Source organism: Vombatus ursinus, unplaced genomic scaffold (genome assembly GCF_900497805.2).
Source record: "Vombatus ursinus unplaced genomic scaffold, bare-nosed wombat genome assembly UNPS02001287.1, whole genome shotgun sequence".
Classification (NCBI taxonomy): domain Eukaryota; kingdom Metazoa; phylum Chordata; class Mammalia; order Diprotodontia; family Vombatidae; genus Vombatus; species Vombatus ursinus.
Genome location: NW_020941065.1, coordinates 9609997 through 9631744, shown reverse-complemented (window position 1 = coordinate 9631744; position 21748 = coordinate 9609997). Strand labels below are relative to the sequence as shown.

The 21748-nt window shown below is 49.6% G+C and overlaps 1 protein-coding gene across 2 annotated transcripts in view; it reads left to right on the top strand.

Moving 5' to 3' along the window:
- Nucleotides 1-4981, top strand: part of SPPL3 (signal peptide peptidase like 3) — a 145179-nt gene extending 140198 nt beyond the window's left edge. For both annotated transcript variants that reach the window (XM_027864181.1, XM_027864182.1), the window contains exons 8-11: nucleotides 372-535; nucleotides 1091-1290; nucleotides 3200-3309; nucleotides 3874-4981. In XM_027864181.1, the coding sequence (XP_027719982.1) occupies nucleotides 372-535; nucleotides 1091-1290; nucleotides 3200-3309; nucleotides 3874-3945 (546 nt within the window). In that variant the 3' untranslated portion in view covers nucleotides 3946-4981. The remainder of the gene's footprint in view (nucleotides 1-371; nucleotides 536-1090; nucleotides 1291-3199; nucleotides 3310-3873) is intronic.
- Nucleotides 4982-21748: the final 16767 nt, after the last annotated feature.

Genomic DNA, 21748 nt, shown 5'->3' with positions numbered 1-21748 from the left:
TTCCTTCTTCCAAGCAGACAAAGGTCCCAAGGATCAGAGACCAAGAGCTAAAATGAACTTCAATTTAGCACTCCCATTTTAATTTAAAACAAATCTTAAAAGCAGTGTGTCCATAGCCATGCATTTCAATAAATAAGGGATTGGTTTCTTTTAATCACATTTAATTTACCAAATTGTGAATGCCTCAGCATAATACCATAGGGTGACCTGTAGAATGACTTGCTTCCTGAGTTTCACCAAAAATCATATTTTCATGAGACTAATGGCCTCAGGCCAGGCACACCTTGAGAGTAAGAAAATGGGGAGAGAAATAACTGAAGATCATTCCTGTATTCATGTTTCCTACGCTAACATCCGTCTCTGTTTTCCAGGTCTTTTTCTCTGCCTACATCTTCAATAGCAACGTCATGGTCAAGGTGGCCACCCAACCAGCTGACAACCCCCTTGACGTCTTATCCCGGAAGCTTCACCTGGGACCAAATGTGGGCCGAGACGTTCCTCGATTGTCTCTTCCTGGAAAACTGGTCTTTCCGAGGTAGGAATGCTGTGTTGAGGCTTTTAAGCACGTTATGTGCAGTTAATATTGGCAGCAGACATGCAGATAAAATCACCCTGAGGGGGAGGATGCCCGCATTGTCTTTCAGTGAAGTGTTTTCTCACTTTAATTTTCTTCTCTTGCCCATAACCATCTGATCTCAAGTTCAGCCCTTTGCTTTCTCTCTCCAGGACACTGTGACTCTATTGTTCCCATTTCACAGATGAGGAATACTGGCTTAAGCACCCAAAGTAGTGAACTAGGTGCTTGGTGATAAAGGGCAAGTTTAGTGCTGACTCATCTGGTTGAAGGGGATTAGCCCTCCTCCTCCTCCTCTTCTCCTGCAGCAGCATCTGCAGGCTCTTCCCTCCCCCCAGCCCAGCCCAGGGGTAGCCCCCATGGGGCCTGGGGCAGGACCCAACATCAGAATTGCCTCTTTCCCAAGAGACAAGCAGAAGGCCAGCTCGGTCTGCTGCTACCTGGGGGTGGGGCAGGGGAGGTCCGGGCCTGGGCCTGGGCCTGGGCCCCACCCCCCATGGCTCTGCTGCTCTCTAGCTCCACAGGCAGCCACTTCTCCATGCTGGGCATTGGCGATATCGTGATGCCGGGCCTCCTCCTGTGCTTTGTGCTGCGCTATGACAACTACAAGAAGCAGGCCAGCAGTGACTCCTGTGGGGCGCCGGGCCCAGCCAACATCTCGGGCCGCATGCAGAAGGTCTCCTACTTCCACTGCACTCTCATCGGATACTTTGTAGGTAAGAGACGGCGGCTCCAGGCGGGGGCAGCGGAGCATAGACCCGGGGTCCTTCACATTCTCTCTGGAGAGACATGCACCCGAACGTTCATTTAAGTCAAGGGCCCTCCCCAGCCAGGCAACGCCATCTTACCGTTTCTCACCCGCACTTTCCACGTGCCCAGAGTGATAGGCAGAGCTCCAACCCAGATCTTCCCGAACCCTCAGCCAGCTCTGTCCTCCAGACAGCATTGCAGCAGAATACTCCCTGGACTGATGGAATGGCAAGCCCAGGCCCAGCTTTCTCTCTTACCTGTGGATTAGAGGGTGTACTCCTCAGTGCCAAGACCAGAATCAGTCTGGGGACATGCATGCAAAGAGAAGGGTCCCTGTCAGAGCAGTGAGCTGCACCAGGTTCCAGCACACCCCCTGCTGAGAGGACGCAGAGGCCCAATGTCCTGTGTCTGAGAGGAACGGCTCCATTAAGGGCTGTGCTTAAGGGGAGGTGTGGTCATTGTCCTCGAAAGGGAGGGTTTGCACTGACTGAAATCCTCCTTTAGGAGAATTCCATGGATGGCTGCTCAAAAAAAAGAAAAAAACAGTGCTGTTTTTATTTAACACACCTCAGTCATCTCCCCCAAGTCAGTAGCTAGGTCGAGCCAAAGAGATGCCCACGTCTGGCCATGTCAGTAAAGCTGGGCCTCGTTGTCCAGCCTGCTGCTGGCTCCTTTCTCTTTGCCACAGGCTGGGCTGTGGGGTGGCCAGGCCTCAGAAGGCACGCTAGATTGTTGCTGGCCTCAGATTTCTGAGGTCTTTGAGGAAGTCGGCTTGTCCACTTGAGATTTCTTTAATCAGATTCTATTCATTTACCCCCAGAGAAAAGCAGTCCCCAGCGTTGTCTTTATAGACTCCTCATGCGGAGGGCCCGCCCCTGGGTCCAGGTGTCAATGCTCCCCGGTACCCCAGGTCGGGGGAGGGGTGGCCCTCATTTCACCAGCATCCTGGCCTGCCCAGCGGAGGAGAGATGTATTTGGAAGTGAAAATCCTGGGGCTCTGCCCTTCCAAAAGTCCTTCGAGGAGATTGGAAATGAGGGCGAATAACTAAGCCGCCAGAAGGGAAATCCCAGGGAGCCCTTGGAATGTTTGGAATACGTTTACCTCCACTCTCTCCTTCTGTGAGGGAAAGCAGGACAGATGAGGAAGCTGAGACTTTGGAAGCACAGTAAGAAGAGCACCCCCCCCAGGAGTCGGGGCCTGGGCCAAATCTCCCCCTGACATTTACTTCCTGGGTCCCTTGGGGCAACTCACTTTGCCTCCTGGACCTCAGCTTCCTCATCTGTAAAATGAAGGGAGATATCTGTGAAACTGAGAATGGCTAAGTGACTTACCCACGGTCACACAGCCAGTAAGCGATGGAGCCGTGGACTTGAACCCAGATCGTGTGACCAGGGATCTTTTCTCAAAACCTCAGAGATGGAGGTAAGAGTGAGACCAAGGCCAGGGTTGAGATGACGATGTCAATGAGAAATGGAACAGAGGACCAGAAGATGGCCTTGGATGGAGCTGGGCCTCTCACCTGTCCACTCACCTTCTTATGGTGAATAAAATGGGCAATAAACCCTGACAATTTAGGATTACACCCAAGTCCAGTAGAAAAGTTCCCCCAGTCTTCATCAGATTACATTTGTTTCCTGGGCTTTTATATTACCTTGTCTGAGGATTTTTTAGGTAGCCAAAAAATTATCAGTAGTTTCCCCAAACATTTTTGTCTTTGTGGTGGAAGATATGAATTTTTTTTAGCTTTGTGAGGATGTAATAGAAAGTAAATTGAAATAAATGATTGACTCACTGTGGAAAAAAGAAAAGAAAGGAAAGTTCCCCCAGGCTCGGGCTGCTGGGTGGGCGCCCTCATAGCTTGTCTCCTCCTGCAGGCCTGCTGACTGCCACGGTGGCATCTCGGATCCATCGGGCTGCCCAGCCCGCCCTCCTCTATTTGGTGCCCTTCACCCTGCTGCCGCTGCTCACCATGGCCTATTTAAAGGTGAGACGCCCTCTCCATCTCAACACTGGTTTTCTGTTTCTGGCAGCCTGGCAGCCACGTGGCGTGCCCGCCTTCTCGCTTGTACCGTGCATGCCTCCCCCCAGGGGTCAGTTGTGTCCGGTCCAAGGAGCCGTGGATGGAGAGTCTTTGGGGCTTATTTTGAAAGAAGCAACCAGTCGTCAAGCTCTAACCCTCTGCTTAGTGCTTGATATCTAAAATTTGGAAATATTAGTTTGAAACTCTGAATTTGAGGAAAGGGATGAAATCTGTGTCTTGTTGGAATGTAGCTCTAGGCAGAGGGGAGAGCCCCGACCAGGAGACTTTCCTGAAAACCACATGGCTGTGACTTTCAGGCTGTGCTTTGGAAGAACTAAGAATGTGTCTTTAAGTGAAGCGTTTTTGCAATCACAAATTACAGTGAGTAAATTTTGGGTGCCAAGCACTGGATTCTTTGCAAAAATAACTTGATATCCTAGAGCTAGAACCAGGAAGAGGTGGTGAGTTGGTTAGCTTGCACAGGGCGCGATGGGCCGTGTAATGACACCAGCTCTCGTTCTCTCCTAGGGCGACCTGCGCCGCATGTGGTCTGAACCTTTCCACTCCAAGGCCAGCAGCTCCAGGTTCCTGGAAGTATGATGGATCAGCTGGAAAGTGACCAGACCCTGCTGTGGTCCTTTTCCCTTGACTCGGTGGTGGTTTTGTTCCCTCCCAGAGCGGTCCTGGCCCTCAGAGGTCCTGGCCTGGGGTGCTAGTCTGACCTGACTTTGCATTGAAAGGGGGACTGAAGCCCCAGAGACCCCCTTGGATTCCTTTCTCATGCACATGTGGAATTGAAGCCACCTGGTGAAGCTTCCATCCTCCCCCTTCTCTGTTTTTATGGACCTGCCCGGCTGTCCTCTTGGTGAGGGAGGCGGGGCCTGGACATGGCAAGGAGCCGTCCAGGAGCCGTGGACCGGACCTTCTTCAGGGAAGCCTCCCCCACTTTGGGACAGGGTTCCCAGGGGGGCTTCCTTCCAGAGACCTGAGATGACAGAACTACTTCTGTCATAAGAATCTTTTTTGGATTGATTAAACCTTTTCTGTGGTGTAAAATGACTTATTAAATCCACAGACAGACACAGAGTGACTTCTTACAGTATACATATAAGAATTTGTTGTAATGAATTACATTTCCACCCAGATGTCATGTTGGCAGTGAATAAGGGCACGGTTTTTATACATGGACATGCGCGCATGCGCGCACACACATAGGTCTATGTGTGTGTACATATATATGTATATATATATATGTATATATACGTGTGTGCTGCCTGTATACGTATATATACATATACATGTGCACACACGTGTGTGTGTGTGTATGAACCGAGAAGAAGCTCTGCTGTGCTCAAGCCGCGAGCTGTCAGATGTGTTCGCCGTGACCTGGAGTGCAGGGCGGCCTCCCCCACCAGCCCTGCACTGGCCGAGATATGCTTGGCGTAGCAAACTAGGGAAGCAGACGTCTGGACCCCGCGGGGCCCCTTCTTGTTTTCCTTTTCACAGACCTCTCCCTAACAGCTCCTGTTTTTTAGTCGTCTCTTCCTAAACCAATGCATGTATCATAGCCGCAGAAGTCTTTGTGCTTTCTGATCAAGTGATGTACCACGTGTAAATACATTTTTTCTATTTTCTATTTTTTTTTGTATTTTTGGCATTTTGTTTCATTAGTATTCTGTATTTTCCATGCCCTCACTCCTTTGAAAAAAAAGAAAAAAGAAAAAGAAAAAAAGAGGCAAAACAACAAAACAAAACAAAAACCTGTCTTTTGCTGTTGTGACCCTGGTCCAAGTTTACCTGCTGTGACAGCTTTGTCCCTGGGACTCTGGTAAAATGTGGACTTTTCTAACCGAGCGATTCTGGGTACATTATTTTTCACGACTGGAAAGGACTTTGTCTAAACCAGAGCTGCTGTCTCATCCTTAGACTCCGTGTAGATGTGGGGCTAGGGGTTTAGGCTGAGGAAATCCTCGGATAAGCTCTGGACTCCAGGGATTAGAGAAAGCAGGGGCCAGCTCTTGTGACCTGGCTAGCTGTAGGCCCTGACCACAGCTGTTGCCTAGTGTTTGTGGAGCTGCTCACAAAGACACCACGGTCAGTGGGAGAGCAGGGGACAGTACCCAGGGGCCCGACTTTCCTCCCAGCCGTTTGACCCTACTCACTCTTTGATCCTGCTGTGTCTTTGGCATAAGTGTTCCCATTGCCCTAAGTGATCCTCGGTGTAGCTCAGAGAGAAGGGGCTCAGAATTGTGTCAAGACACGTTGAGGTTCATGGGGCCATATTTTCTTCTGCAAATCCTGCTGAATTTTACAAAACTTTCCTGGCTTTTCTCCTGTGCTTCACTCGGCTGTCTGATACCTGTCTTCTTTACCTGTTAGGGAAGACTGATAGGCATTAAGCTTAGTGCAGGCTATCTACACTGGCAGTCTCCTGCCTCAGCTTAGCTTGCCTGATGAGTCTCCAGACTCAGCTCTTACCCACAGAATTGAAGCAAAACACCCCTGATATAGGCTCCCTACTCTCTACTTACAGCTATTCCCTTCTTTTACATACCTGGCTAAATTTGTTCAAGGAAATCCGGTGATTTCTACAGAGAGAACATGCTCATTTGTTAAGAAATCCCAGGGGATCATGTGGTTGGTAGGGGCCCAAAACAAATGCAAACGTTTGTCCCTTAGATGTTCCACCATTCATTGGCCAAATATATTTGGCCTTTAGGAAGGGAAGGAGGGATGGCTTTGGTGTCTTCCCAAAGAAGTCCCCTTCCTTCTGAGACTTAGGAAATATTGTCCTCCTGGCTTCAGAGTTCTGTGGGATGCTCTGTCCATCTTCAGGCCTTTTGCTGTTCCACCCTCTGGTTCTTTTACATTTCATAGTGGGTTTTAGAAAGTATCTATCATTAGAACCATTTAGACTCTAGAGCAAGATCCTCCAAGTTTTTGTATTGGCTTTGAATAGTAAGTGTGGGTTCAGTGGAAAGAAGACTGGATTTGGAGTCTCACGGACCCAGATTCAAATCCTGGCTCTGCTGTTTTCCAATCAATATGTCTGTGGAGAAGTCACTAAACCCCACTGGGCTTTGTCTGTCCTCATCTGTAAAATACCAGCCCAGGATTAGACCTTCCGTTCCCAAATCTATGATCTTATTATCCGAATCCTAAGGAATAGCCCAACATTAAATGGAAACAGAAAGAATTGGGCCTTTGGCCATCCACCGTGCTGTGTGCACGCCCTCAGAGACCATCCCATCCAGCACACGCTGGCCAAGAATCTTCTGCAAGTGGCCATCCAGCCTTCACTCAAACACCTCTAATAAGAGGTGACTCCCTACCTCCCAGTGCAACCTGTGCTACTGGGGGAACTCTGATTGTCAGGACATCTCCCACAGCCCACCGAAGACTGGGGGATGGAGAACAATGACCCTTGGCCAGCCTTGAGGCCTCAACCCAGAAGTCTTCTCAAGCTCGAATCCGTTTCCAGTCCCTTCCGTTACTCCTCAGATGGCATCCCAAGGCTGCCTCTGACTCCTTGCACTTCCTAACCCCATCCCTCCCCCCAGATCTACCCCGGCCTTTGTTGTCTTGGTGAAGTTTTTTTCAAGCCTAGTGTAAGACCATCATCTTTACTTGAGCCCAGTGATGTGGCCTGTCAAGATCTTTTTAAATCCAGATTTTGTTATCTATTGCATTAGCTTTCCACCCCAATCCACTTATTTATCCAAGTATTATCTCATTCACAAAAGGCAAGAGTCCTGTTCTATTCTTTGATCTTCTTTCCTCCCAATACAGTTTAAAAGAAATTGAATCAACCATTTGGTTCTCCTTAGTTTCCCCTATCATCCCCAGTTTGTTCTGAGTTTTAGCATTCCAATCACTATTCTTACAGGCCTATCAATAGTCAATCAACATTTATTAAGCACCTACTATGTGCCTGGCACTGTGCTAAGTGATAGAGATACGAATGCATGGGATAAAAAGGAAGACAGCTCCTGCCCTCAAGGAGATTTCAGTCTAACGGAGGAAGACTAACCACCAAAGGAAGCTGAATACGTGGAGGATGGGGAGGAGAAAGTACCTGAGAGGGGGACATGGAGAAGACGCAGAAGCCCCCATGGCAGTGCAGCCAAGTGATATCCCTAATTGGAGGGTCATGTGTTCTACAACTGCCTCTTTCTTGGGTTTCCAGTGAACTCCTGGGTGTGTCTACTTCCATTCTTCTGCCCCTGGAGCTAGTGTCTGGCTCATTAAATCTCCTTTTCATCTGATAGACTTTTGGAAGTGATTTGTAAGACTTCTTATTAGATAGGATTCATCCCCTGACAAGAACCTGCCATCCATCTTCAGCTGTGGTCCAACCAATTCAACAAACCGTTGTAGTGCAGACTTCTGCACGTCACTTGGCTTTTCATTCATTTTTCTTTCCTTTGGGTGTCTGGTAGCTTAGCTGTTGGCCACCAGGAAGGAACCCGGGGTGCCCTCAGACCTTGGCTCTTCATTGATCTCAGCTTCTTCCCAAAGAGGCAATGCCCTGCTGTTTGTGAGCATGCTAAAATTTTTGCTTCTTCGAATTAACTCTCCACCTTCCTCATTTGGAGTAACGAAGAACTGGAGACGGTCTGAAACCCATCTGCTACACACAGCTGGAGTTTCTCAGCAGGGACCTCATTTGTTGAGGTTTGGGCTCATCTTGTTTGGTTTCCTAATGTCTGAAATTAAAAAGACCCTAGGGCTTTCCAACCTGCCAGCCGAAAAAGGAACGTTCACCTGCCCTTGGTGAAACCATTGAGTTCTGTTTTGACTGGAAGAAAAGATGACTCCTAGATCTTATCAGAGATGGGAAAGAGACCAAGGCCATCTGCCCCAGCCCCCTCTGGCCTAAACCAGCCTCCAAGCCCCACGCTGAGGCTGCCTGGGTGAGGTCAGCTCTTTCATAGAGGAGGAAATAATGATTTATCTCCCTTCACATAAAGTCTTCAGAAGCCTTCAAGGGTTGGGTTTGGGGGTTTGTTTTTGAGGGGGGGTTCCCTGTTTGTCCAGGCTGTTAATTATCACAGAATAAGTAACACTGTTTAGATGCTGTCAGCTCAGTGGTTACTTGGACAGATCATTGTTCCTGTAAAGTTCTGCCGGATTTAGCTTAAATGCCATCCATAAGTTTGGTTTACCTATAAAAAATTTCAGATTTTCAGGCTTCACCATAAAGAGTATTTCAAGGGGCAGGTAGGTGGCGCAGTGGGTAGAGCACAGGCCCTGAAGTCAGGAGGACCTAAGTTCAAATCCGGCCTCAGACCATAACACTTGACGCATACTAGCTGTGTGACCTTGGGCAAGTCACTTAACCCTGATTGCCTCACTAAAAAATAAAAAAAAAATTAAAAAAGTATTTCAAGCTAAGTTTTCCAATCCATATGGAAACTTCAGATACAATTGGTGAGCCAATCGTATTCCATTGAAGAACTCTCTCCCTTCCCCCCATTCTATGAACAGAGCTGTTAATTGTGCCAAAAACAATGGCCCTTAAGTGCATGGCACCACACCCGTGGGATTTTTCTTGGCATCAAACCTGGGAAGTAAGTCTACGGGGCAGTCAGGAGGACCTGAGTTCAAATCCAGCCTTAGACACTTAACACTTACTAGCTGTGTGACCCTGGGCAAGTCACTTAACCCTGATTGCCTCATCAGAAAACAAAAACAAAAAAAAGTCCAGGTACATTTTTAAAGCTTTAAAGTTACAGAACTTTTCTACCAGCATTCATTTGATAAACATTTATTAACCACCTACTGTAAACATGTCCAATTTTCTGTTGCTTTTCCAAGAGCCTATCACCCCATCTTCCAGCCTCTGCTGTAAGTTTCGCATGAAAAAAAAGTGGGAGAATCGGCTTACTGTGGGGCCTGAGCTCCCCGAGGGCTATGGGGCTCCCATGGGGCTTCTTTGCTGAGCTTTTCCCCTGAATGCCTCTCAGGCAGGAGGAGAGATTGCTTGATTGAGTCAGATAACATGGGTTCAAATTCTGGCCCTGCCTCTTCATACCCCAGTGGCCAGAACAAGCCTCTTCACTTCCCCAGGTTTGTTTCCTCAGTTGTAAGTAAGGGGACTGTGCTGGAAGAACTCTGGGTCCCCCTCCAGGCCTAAATCAATGAACTGCTGATTTGTTCCTTTGATAGAGGCCATCTCATTTCTGGGTTGGTTGGTTTTTTTTCCTCTTCTGAATAGTACCAGCAGTTAGGTGGCCCAGAGGATAAAGTGCTGGGCCTGGAATCAGGAAGATTCGTCTCCCTGAGTTCAAATCTGGCCTCGGATACCTCCTACCTGTAGGACCCTGGGTAAGTCACTTAACCCTGTTTGCCTCAGTTTCTTCATCTGTAAAATGAGCTGGAGAAGGAAATGGCAAGCCACTCCAGGACCTTTACCAAGAAAACCCCTAGTGGGGTCACGAAGGGTTGAACACGATGAAACTCCTGAACAACAATAGGAAATGAGATTTCATCAACTAGGAGTTAGGGAATTGTCTACTGAGAGGTGGGTTTCTGCCATGGGAAGCAGGAGATGGGAAGGTGGTTTTCCCAAGGAAAACCCAAGGTGGCCATGGGAGGGTTCCCTGGGGACTCACAGTAGCCAGAAGGAACTCTGGTGTGCCTGAGAAGGCCAGTGGTGGGTGGCTCTTACTGCCTCAGGAGACTGTATAGGGAGGTACTGCTTAGAATCAACCCAGAAGCGCCTCTAAATTCTGCCTTGGGGTAAATGTCTTCCCTCCATCCCATAGGGTGCATTCTACTTTAGCCTCTGACAGAGGCCCCAAAGGAGATGGTCCTCCTGGCGTTGACCTCCCAATCTGCATGAGTCCTGTAGCCCTGAATGAGACAGAGAGATGGGGACTGAAACCCCCAGGGAGACCATTACATGAGTGATGAAGACCCCTGGCTGCTCCTGGCTGGGTTTCACAGAGCAGCACTGTCCTACAAGATCTCAAAGCACAATCAAGCTCACTCAGCCAGTCCAAGCCATGCTAATTTTAGATGAGGTCAGAACTCTGTTCCTCCATTTACCTCACAGTACCTGTGTCCCTTTCTCCACATACAGGGGTCTTCACTATGCAGGCACCATCAAGCTTTCTCTTGTGTCACTGTCCCTGGGAGGGAACACTCTATGCCCACTCACTCTTTGGCAAATCCACCCAGTGTTGTACCTTTCAACAGCACAGCCCTGGCCAAGCCCCCCTGACCTGGGGCCTAGCTGTTCTTCCCCAATCATCCTCCCCACACGCTGCTTCCATCATGGCGTCCCCGGCTCGGGAAGCTACAATTCCTATTGTAGGTAAATTCTAAATCCCCAAGACCTTGTTTCCTGATGCTACATGCTTCCTGGTGAAAACATCAGCTCCTTCCTTGTAAAAGAGACCAGAGGGGAACCGTTATTCTGCCTTCTAGGCTCAGATGAACCAGGAGCACTTGTCAGAATCTCCACATAACATGGAGGACCTGCTCAAACACTCATTGTGCCAACTCATTCTGAGAAAGTGATTTAACTTCACTTCCCAGCCAGCAGCCTTCCCTGTAATTGGATCATTGGGTTGTGTTTCAGTCATGTCTTATCTCTTCGTGACCCCATTTGGAGTTTTCTTGGTAAAGGTCCTGGAGTGGCTTGCCATTTCCTTCTCCAGCTCATTTTACAGAAGAAGAAACTGAGGCAGACAGGGTCAAGCGATTTGCCCAGAGTCAGACAGCTAGGAAGTGTCTGAGGCCAGATTTGAACTCAGGAAGATGGCGCTCTGTGCACCATGGCACCACCTACCTGTAATATGGGGACTTTAATGGTTGCCCTCATGTCCCAGAGCTGTGATGGGGAAGTGCTTCATGAACCTTAAAGTACCAGAGAAACAGAAACCGTGAGATGCTGGCTGGGATGTAGTTTGCTTGTTGTAAAGTGATGGGGAATTAGATTAGTAGCTTCTGAGTTCCCTACATTCAAGAAGCCCAGTAATAATCACTGTCAGTCAATCAGTAAGTGCTGATTAAAATAGCGCCTCCCATAGACTGGGCGCCATGCCAAGCACTGGGGATGAGCAGGAAGACAAAAGGCATGAAGCCAGAAAGAACTCTCACGATCACATGGTCCCATGTTGCAGATGAAGAAATTGAGGCCCAGAGAATGAATGTGATTTGTTCAAGGTCTTATAAAAGGAGGCACAGTGGATAGAGTGTTGGGCCTAGAATCAGAAAGACCCGAGTTCAAATCCAGCCCTAGACGTTTACTAGCTGTGTGACCCTGGGCGAGTCACTTCACCTCTGTCTGCCTTGGTTTCTTTTTTTTTTTTATTCTTTTGCTAGGCAAAGGGATTAAGTGACTCGCCCAGGGTCACACAGCTAGTAAGTGTTAAGTGTCTGAGGCCAGATTTGAACTCAGGTCCTTCTGACTCCAGGACCGGTGCTCTATCCACTGTGCCACCTAGCTGCCCCTGCCTCATTTTCTTTAACTGTAAAATGGGGATAATAATAGCCCCTACCTCCAAGAGTTGTGAGCTTAAATCAGATAAAATGCGTCAAGTGCTTGGCAAACCTTAGAGCCCTATACAGATGCTAACTATGATTCTCATAATCAAGTCTAGAACCCAGTCAATTAACAAGTATTTATTAAGTGCCTACTTATATGCCAAGTGTTGTGCCAGGATCTGGGAACACAAAGTCCCTGCCTTCAAGGAGCCTCCATCCTAAAGAAGGAAGGAGTCAAACACATCGAAATCTATGTAAAGTGAATATGAGATCATGAGGAGTGGGGTGGGGGAGGGGTAGCACTAGCCGGTGGAGGGATCAGGAGGTGGCATTTCAGCTGAGCATTGAATGAGGCTAAGAATCCCAAGAAGAAAAAGTGAGGAGAGAGGGCAGTCCAGGCAGGGGGCACAGCCTGGACAAAGGTACCTCCAGATATAGGGAAATAGAATGATACGTGTGAGGAAAGCCAATTTGACTGGAGGGAGCTAATGTATGATAGGCCTGAAAGGTAGATGGGATCCAGATTGAGGGATGCCAGGGGAGTTTGAGTGTGATTCTAGAAGTGATAACTAGGGAGACACCACAGTTTGAGTGACCCAGTTGGACCTGTATTTTAGGAAAATCATTTTGGCCGCTGTTGAGGTTAGATTGGACAGGGGAGGAAACAGAGGCAGGGAAACCAGTTAGGAAGGTATTGCAGTGGGCCTGGTGATGATGGGTGGTGAATCCCTGAACAAGGTCAGGTTGTGTTCAAGAGATGGGTCGGGGGAATGGATGGGATTGGACCACTAAGGCTTCATGACACCATGATGCTGGAAGACGTCGCCTTGGAGGAGGAGGCGGCGTTTCCAGTCCTTGACCCTTGATCATTCCTTGGGGGAAGGGACCAGGGAGGGGAATGTAGACACATGGACTGAGTTGGAGTGGTTGGAATGGGGAATGAGGGGTGAGAAGAGGAAGCAGGGGGCCGAATCACTCTGAGCACATAGTGAATGTGCCTGGTCATTAGCGTATCCCACCCCAGCACTCGAGACCGGGTCACACACCTCAGGAGAGGTCGTGACGGATGGCCGAGCCAGGCAGGAGCCGCCACACACCTGCTACCCTATTTTCAAGATCTTTCCTGCCCCTGACCCTGTGTTGTGGCAGACTGTCCCTGGAGAGTGAGGCGCCCATCAGGGTGTTACTTCTGGCCCCAGAGGTGGTGCAGCAGCAAAACGACAGGGCCTACCGTGTGGCATGTTCCCTCCGGTGATACTGGGGCCCAGGCATGCTCTGAGAATGTGGCAGGTACATTGGATCTCATTCCAAATGTACTCGTCTAGATCTGTAAAGGATCCCTAGGGGGAATCCTGCAGAGTGCTAGCCATCCGTGGTAAGAGGAAGTGACATTTATTTACACACACCACTTCTCAGATAAGCGCGCACACTGCTGTCTATCTGGAAAATACAGGTTTTTGTATTGGCTTGTTTGCAAACGTTGGGTCCTGCCTTCTGAAGACTTGTCCTTCAGCCATAAAGACACTGTGGGAGTGTAGACGCTTGTGTAGATTTGTCTCCTTTTTGACACATTTTTACATCGATTGTCTTGTGACCCTGAAAACCACCCTTGGAGAGGTTGGGTGGACCTCCTGGTGTTCCTTCTGGGGTGCTTCTGACGTTAAGGACTTCACCGGGAGCCTTTCCTCTAGTCTCACTCTGGTACTTCTATCTGGTCTTAGGGTCTCCTCACCCTAGAACATTCATCCTTGTTTGAGGCTTCCTCGGAGCATTCGTCCTCCCCAAGGCCTCCTCACTGTAGAACACTCTTCTTCCCCAGGCCTCCTCACTCTGGAACATCCATCTTCCCCGAGACCTTCATACCTTGGAGCATTCATCCTCCCCAAGGCCTCCTCAATCTGGAACAGCCGTCCTCCCCCAGGTCTCCTCACTCTAGAACACCTGTCCTCCCCCAGGTCTCCTCACTCTAGAACAGTTCCTCCCCAAGACCTCCTCACTCTGGAGCATCCATCTTCCATGCAGACCCCTTTCTTCCAGTGCCTCCATGTTGGAGAGGGATGCCGGCCAGCCATCCTTCGCTCCCCTCGCCACTGCTTCTGATTTTCCAAACCTCGATACCATGCCCCCACCCCACTTTTCAGTGCCCCCCATTAGATGGTGAGCTCCTTGAGAGCAGGCCCGGCCCGTCCCCTTTGTGTCATTTGTATCCCCAGCGCTTAGCTCCATGCCTGGCACATAGTAAGCCCTCAATGAAGACTTGGAGCGCACCTGTCTCCACACGGCTCCTGAGACCCATCAGGTGCTGACTTGCCCATGGTGAGAGGCACAGTCCCATCCCTCAGCACTCTTCCCACACTGGCCCCAGCACTGAAGGGGAGGCCACCACCCACCCTCTACGTGAGTCAGTCATTACAGAAGCAGAGGCGCCGAAGCCAACCATCGCTCTGACCACAGAGAGCATCAGAAGATTGTCCTTGATGGGAATCCCGAGGCAGCACGGGGGGAAGCCCTTGGCTACAACTTGGCCTCACCAAGCCTGGCACCACACCAGCTCTTCCTCTCTTTTTGCTGTTTCGCCCACTTCCCAAGTCTGCTGGTCTTGCTGGCGTCTCTCAGAGGTGATGACGGCACAGAGAATCCCTCCCTCTTGTGCACCCCAGTGCCCGTCCATTCTCTCACCTGGTCTTCACGATGACTCCTCGAAGTAAGCAGGACGGGCGTGGTCATGCCCGTTTCACAGATGAGGAGACATAGGCCAACAGTCACACCGGTAATAGGCTGGAGCTCAAAACCGGGTCCTTCTGACTCTTACATGTTACTTAAGCAAATCAACCAAGGGAATCACAGGATCTCACAAAGAGAGGTCCTAAAGGGGACCTTGGAGATCCTCTTGTCCAACCCATCCCTGAACAATACAGGGTGTCTCAAAAGTCTTAGTGCAGTTTTATGTGTTTGATAGCTTCACACAGCACTAAGACCTTTGGGACACCCTGTATCCCATACATGGGTCCATCTAGCTTTGCTTGAAGAACTCTGATTAGGAAGAGCCTGCTCCCTTCTAAGGCAGCCCGTCCCACATTGGGATAGTTCAGTCACCAGGAGGCCTTTCATTATGACAAACTAAAATTTGCCGGTGGGGATGGGTCTGATCCTTCTTCCAAGAGAAAGTATTTTCAATACTTGAAAATGGGTCTCATGTCCCCCACCTGAGTCTTGATATTTCCAATTCCTTCAGTCCGTTCTTGGAGATTTTCACCATCTTGTTCTGGCCTCTAGTGATTCCTCTCCAGCTGTTCCTTAAAATTTGATGTCCAGAATTTAATATATTGCTGCAGTCATCTGACCAGACAGACAGCCAGTATAACAAGGCCTCCCTGGTCCTGGACACTATGGTTCTTATAAAGCATCCTAAAATCACATTAGGGCAGCTAAGTGGTACAGTGGATGGAGCGCCGGACCAGAAGTCAGGAAGATTCATCTTCTTGAGTTAAAATCTGGCCTCAGACTCTTACTAGCTATGTGACTCTGGGCAAGTCACTTAACCCTGTTTGCCTCAGTTTTCCCATTTGTAAAATGAGCTGGAGAAGGAAATGGCAAACTATTTCAATATCTCTGCCCAGAAAACCCCCAGTGGGGTCACTAAGAGTCAGACATGACTGAAATCACTCAACAACAACGTTAATTATTCTTCCCAGGTTTATACCATCTGACAAATATGAGCATGCCTTCTATGTCCATATCCAGATCATTGGTGAAAACGTTAAACAGCCCAGGTACTGCGTACTGCAGTGGAAACCTTCCAAATCGGCCTTGGGCCTTCAATGCTCCTGCTCCTTGGATCCAGTCTCTCAACATCGTTGGTTTCCATCTTGTCCATAAACATAGTGGGTGAGGCTTTGTCCAATACTTTACTGAAATCCACAGCAGTCATAAAGGGGAGTGAGGGTGAGCTTGACATCACTTTTTTGTTTTAAAAACAAAGCTCGTTGACGCCTTTTTGTTCTTGACCTGTTCTTGAAGTCATCCTTGCCCTTTGTAAACACGGCTCTCCTTGAGTAAATGTTTACTAACCATCACTTTAATGATACATTTTAGAGTTTTCCCCAGACTCAAAGCCCTGTTGTTTGGAGGACTCCACTCCCTTTTTCCCCTTTTTGAAAACAAGAATATTTGATGGAGGGAATAAGTGAATGTGTGAATGAATGAATGAAACATTCATTAAGCTCTTACTATGTGCTGAATGCTGGGGATACAGATAGACAAGTGAGGAGGTCCCTGCTCTCCAGGAGCTCATATTCTAGTTAGGGAGACAGCTCATATGGAAGGTTTCAGCTGCAAGTCAGATGGAGAGGTCCCATGGTCCACGGAGGGCAACAGCAAAGCAGATGATCGTGCCTCTTATTTACTGTTATTTCCACTGATGAAATCATATCAATTTCTGATGTTGAACCATTTGGTGATAAGAACTTTCTTTTCTGGATCTTCTGTCGATGTGACCCAAGCACCTGCTGGAGCAGGTCCAGGCTTCATCCTCCACCCAGGCTGCTGCCTGTCATGCTGGCTGAAGGCATTGGCCTGGAATCCTTGCTCTCCCCCATGGTCTTGGGCTCAAGGTCCTCGGCTGTCTCCATAAGAGTCTGAGCAAAAGATGGTGGTGGCAGCCTCCTGTTTCTCCCTCAGGATGGGAGAGCTAAGCTGGCCCACCTAACATGGGAAAGGCTTTTGGTGAATTTGGCTTGACCCTAATTCCCCAGGTAATGGCTGTGAGTGCCGATCTGGAAACAGGACCAGTGGTCTAGGGGGTGCTGCCATACTCCCAGGGCTCCTGTGTCCATCTGTCTACGGGTAACACGTGGTCAGCAGTTGTTGCTGGTGGCAATGAGGAAGGTGAGCTCCTCCACCAAGATTTCTCTTTCTTAACAATGGTTGCAAAGTCTGGGCTGGACGCAGGTGTAGTGGTTTGGGGCGGGGCACTGCTATTCCCAGAGCTCTTGCCCTCCTCCAGTCCTGTGGCACCTGGCCCTTGCACAGTCCCCCAGAGATCGCTAACAAGTTATGAGCAATCACATCTAACGGTTCTTCTAGTCACCCAGAATACATGGTGTTTCTGGAGTAGGTGTCAGAACTTTTCTTCTGTGATCCAATGATCCCTTCTTGACGTATAAAAAGGTCACTTGGAAGAACTGTCTAGGCTCAGCCTTATTTCATCACCCCGCCCTCCACTGGACATTCATTGGTAAGGCGGGAGGCAATTTCTCTCCCTGTAAAGCTCCCACCCAAAATAGGGAGGCTCTCGGACACCTACCCACCCCCCAGAGCACCTTTGCCTGGGTGCCAATAAAATGGTATTAACGTTTCAAAAGTCACACTTCTGTTCATGTGGGTTTGAAGGCAAGAGTCAGGTTGTAGCATTAAGGACATCAGTCAGCGACACTACACTCCTGGGCAGTGTCACTATTGTGGGTAATTCCCCCCCAACAATGCCTGTGCATGTCCTGTAAGTTTGCCAGGGGTAGATTGGGGGAAGGGTGGTCCCCGAGTTCTCTTGACCTTACGGACATTCCAATTCAGCCCTTTCTCTGCCCTTCCTCTCCGCCACTAAAAAGGACATCGAGGCACAGATCAACCAGGGCCCTCCTGATTCAGAGTCCTGAGGCTGGACGTCCCCGAAAGCTGCTCTCTCTCCACGGCCTCTCCCTGTGAGGTGGAGGAAGGGGCCTCCCAGAGAGATCAGGCCCCCACTGGACAATGGAAGACCAATTAGGCTGCTGCAGGAGTATCGGGCAAGAAGTGATGACAGTGACAGTAGTAGTGGGGGAGGTGGTGACGATAGCTCAAACTTAGAGAACACTTCAAGGTTTGCAAATCGTTTTACAAACAGTATCCCATGTGAACCTCCCAACAGCCCTGGGAAGTAGGGGCTATGATTGTACCCATTTTACAGATGAGGATCTCCACCATGCCTGGGGGCCCTGAGTGTGGGGAGAGGGAAATAGAAGTGAGAAAGTTGGCCGAGGTAGAGCTGACAAGACTAAACTGCATCTGTGGGGTGGGAGAGGGGAGCGTCTATGGGGATGATGTCCGGATTGTAAATCTGGGTGGCCGAAAGGATGGTGGTGCCCTTGAGGAAACAGGGAAGTACAGAAGAAAAATGACTCGGGGTGGGGGGGGGGGACAGCTAGGTGGCACAGTGGATAGAGCACCGGCCCTGAAGTCAGGAGGACCTGAGTTCAAATCTGGCCTCAGACCAAACACTTGACACTTACTAGCTGTGTGACCCTGGGCAAATCACTTAACCCCAGTTGCCTAAAAAAAAAATTACTCTGGGGAGAAAATGGATGGTTGCACCTACACACTTACAGCGCTGACAGACTTTGGTGAAGATGTCTCTTTCCTCAATGAGTATATTTCCTGGTAAGAAAAAGCAGCTGCCATAGAGTATTTTGGGCCTGGAATCAGGAAACCCTGAGTTCAAATCCGGCTTCAGAGACCTCCTATCTGTGCAACCAGGCAAAGCACTTCACCTGTCTGCCTCAGTTTCCTCCTCTGTAAAGTAGAGATAATAATAGCATCTACCTCCCAGGATTGTAAAGCTCTTTGCAACCTTTAAAAGGCTATATGAATAGGACCTATTGAGAGACAACAGACTTCACTGAGGCTAGAAATAGGGGGTTTCAGGGTGGCTAGGAGGGGAGACTTGCCTCCTCCTGAGAGATCTCCAGTGGCTATGATGGGCTTTCTAGAAATGACCAGAAAAGGGGTGTGGAGATAATAGATTGGGTAAAGGGGCTGTGGTAAGATAGCAGTTAATGAACCAAAGGGAAAAAAAATTCCCATATCCCACTGGATTTTAGAAACAATGATGAAGAGACAATTGGGTCCAGCCCCTTCCTGTTACAGATGGTAAAACTGAGGTCCTGGAACATTAAGTGGCTCATCCAGGGTCCCCCAGGCAGTAAGCATCAGAGGCAGTCACGGCAGGATTGGGTCTCCCCCCAGGTCCTCACCCACTCGACTCCCATCTTGTATTGGTCAAGACCAGCCGATCCTGGAAACGTCTGAAGGCTGTGCCCGCCAAGGCCCAGCCTTTCTCCCACAGAGCAGGGGTTGCTTTTGCCCAAGGAGCAGCCTCCTCGGCCGACCCGGCAGGACTGGAACCAGCCTGGGTCCTCAGCTTTGTGTCCTTTCTGAGTGCTCCTGGGTCACTTTCCATAAAACCAGGACAAGCGCTTTTTCTAGTGTCCAAAAGCGGAAGCCTTCTTGGGCCTGTGGTGGCTGGTAAAGAGCCGTTTAAGAAGGATCGCCGGGGAAGATCAGAGGTGAGACCCCAGGCCCTCTGCTATTAAATTCCACCCTCCGTGCTGGGCAGGATTTCACATCTGTTCAGCCAATAATGAGGGCAGCCTTAGCTAAGAGCGCCTGTGCCTGGGCTTCCAAGGTCAACACAAAATATCCAGCGATGCCTGGGAACGCCATGTACATGACATGCCAGGAAGGCATTCACAGGAGTGGCTAATCAAAGAGCTGCCAGGGACCACACGCCGCTGGACAGGGCACCCTACCCAAGCTTCCTCTTTACGTCACTGAATTCTAACAAACATAAAGCCTGGTTTCAGAGAGCCCTCAGAAAATGTATGAAGGGGTGAGATGTGGTCCTGTAGGACGCTGTACTCCATCCTAATCACTCTAAAGGCCTGCTGGGCACTTTCTTGGCTCTTAGTAGATTTATAAAAATATAAATTGCCCAGATTAACAGAAGAGGAAATAGAATACTTAAATAACCCTATTTTAGGGGGAAAAAAAGGAATTGAATAAGCCACAAAAATTCCCTTAGGTTTGTCTCTGGTTTCTTCAAGTTTTGGCAAGTGGGCTGAGTGTCGGACTCCCAGGCCACCTGGCCGAACCACACTTGGTCCTGTGTCTGCCCCCCAGTGACCTGGTTTCATCACCATGCCAGAGAGCTGCAGCCCCCGGATCCCCTGCTCCAGCTGCGTGAAGCAGCCTCTCGGCTCTGGCTAGGCTGGTCTCCCCTACCCACGCGGGCCTCTTTCTAATACCGGGGGATTTTTCCAAGTCGCTCATGGACTGGGAAGCTACGACCTCACAGGATGGGGCAGATCGTGGAAAAAATGGACCATTTACCCTCTCCAGCTAGTGAGAATCATTCCAGGGCAGTCTGGTCTACAGGGAGGGAGGGTAGAGACGGAAATCACAAAGCATTCATTCACCTAGCTCCTCTCTTATAGGCAAGGATGATTAAAAAGGGCATTGTTAAAATTCTCACCTTGCTTTCCCCACTCTTAGGGTGTTCTCTGAAGATGAAAAAGGGGGCTGTCTCCCAAATTGACTGATTTTGCCCAGGAGGTACCCTGTGAATTTTGGAGGGGACAAAAAAAATGGGGAGCCTTAGTTCTACATGTGTCTCAGGAGGATTTGGTCTTGAACACAAAGAATTGGGGCTAGGTTTGGGTCTTGGCACCTTGCTACCTTGCTCTTCAGGTCGCTGGACCTCTGCTCCCAGGAAGTTCTGTAGGAAGGTGTTCAGGGCATTTAGCAGAACTCGGCAGGGTGTCCTTTGGAACCAGCCAAGTGGGATGCTGGGAGAAGAGTGGATGGGCCATCTGGGAATGTAACCATGGGAGCCAGGACAACCCTGAGGGTCTCACTGGGCTGTCTCCTTGTCTCAAGTTCACAAAGATGGAACCTCACCCAGTCACTGCTTGAGGATCCCCACTCTCCTAATTGTTAGAGTCGTTTTCCAAGCATTTTGACTGTCTTACCACCTCCCTGCCTCTTAAGCCCCCATGGTCCTGGTCACTGCACCTTCAGAAAACCAGGGGTTCCAGGCCTGGGAAAGGGGCAGGGACCGGAACCAAGGGGACTGAGTTTATCTAGCCTTCTCCAAAAGGCACAGAGGCTGCTGAGAATGATGCATCGTGTGCGCTCACATCAGTGTTTATTTCCCAGGCCCCTGCTCTCTCTTGTGGAGTAGAGGGAATGGGGGGTTCCCCATCTCCCCAATACTGTGAGACCCTCATATTCCTGAGCCCAGCTTTCTCTAGCTCGAGGCTCAGTGCAGAGCTGGCCCTGCCATCCATCTCCTCCACTGTGGGAGGTTTTCCCCTGGCTCTGACCCAAACCTTGCCTTCTTTTGCACCCTGTCTCCCCCCTCCCCCCAGAAGCCATACCCCAGGGGAGTGGGTATCTAATCAGAAACCTGCCCACTTTCATTTCCTTAGAGTGTCAGGGGTTGGGCCAGGGCAGCCTCAGCTTCTTTCTTGGTACATAATAACAAAAGGGGTCCCTCTCTCCTCTCCTCACAGCCTACCTGCCAACAAGCAGAAGGGGAGAGGGTACTAACCATACCTGTGCCGGTCCAGAGTGAGCCCCATAATAGCCGCTGACATTTATACAACGCCTGATGGTTTGCAAAAGGGCTTACCGACGTCATCTCCTTGGCCAGACACGCTCTCAGGTGTAGTCAGATGGCCATTCATTCTAGGTGTCAGCCGGCGTCACCAGGTTGGGGCCCAGGCCTTATTTGGAGAAAGCCGGCTGGTGGGCGTCAGGAAGCCATTGGAGGATAACGGTGATCATTGTCGGGGTGTGGGAACCGGGGCCTCCCCGGGAGCTTGACCTGGCTTTCTCCCCCGGCCATCTTGTCCTCACCTCCACTGTATCAGTTGTCTAAGGGGATGGGAGGGGAGTAACGTCTTCGGGATCTCCTACTTTTATTTAATTTCCACAAAAGAACCACCCATCGCTCTAATGAAATAATTGTGTGATCTCCTCCACCACCACCTAAGCCAGGATCATCCCAACACTCCGACACCACCAATCTGCCCTACATTAGTTTGCCCCGACATGACGCCTCCATCAGTCTTCCAAAATCCGGGCCTCCCTGTCTAGG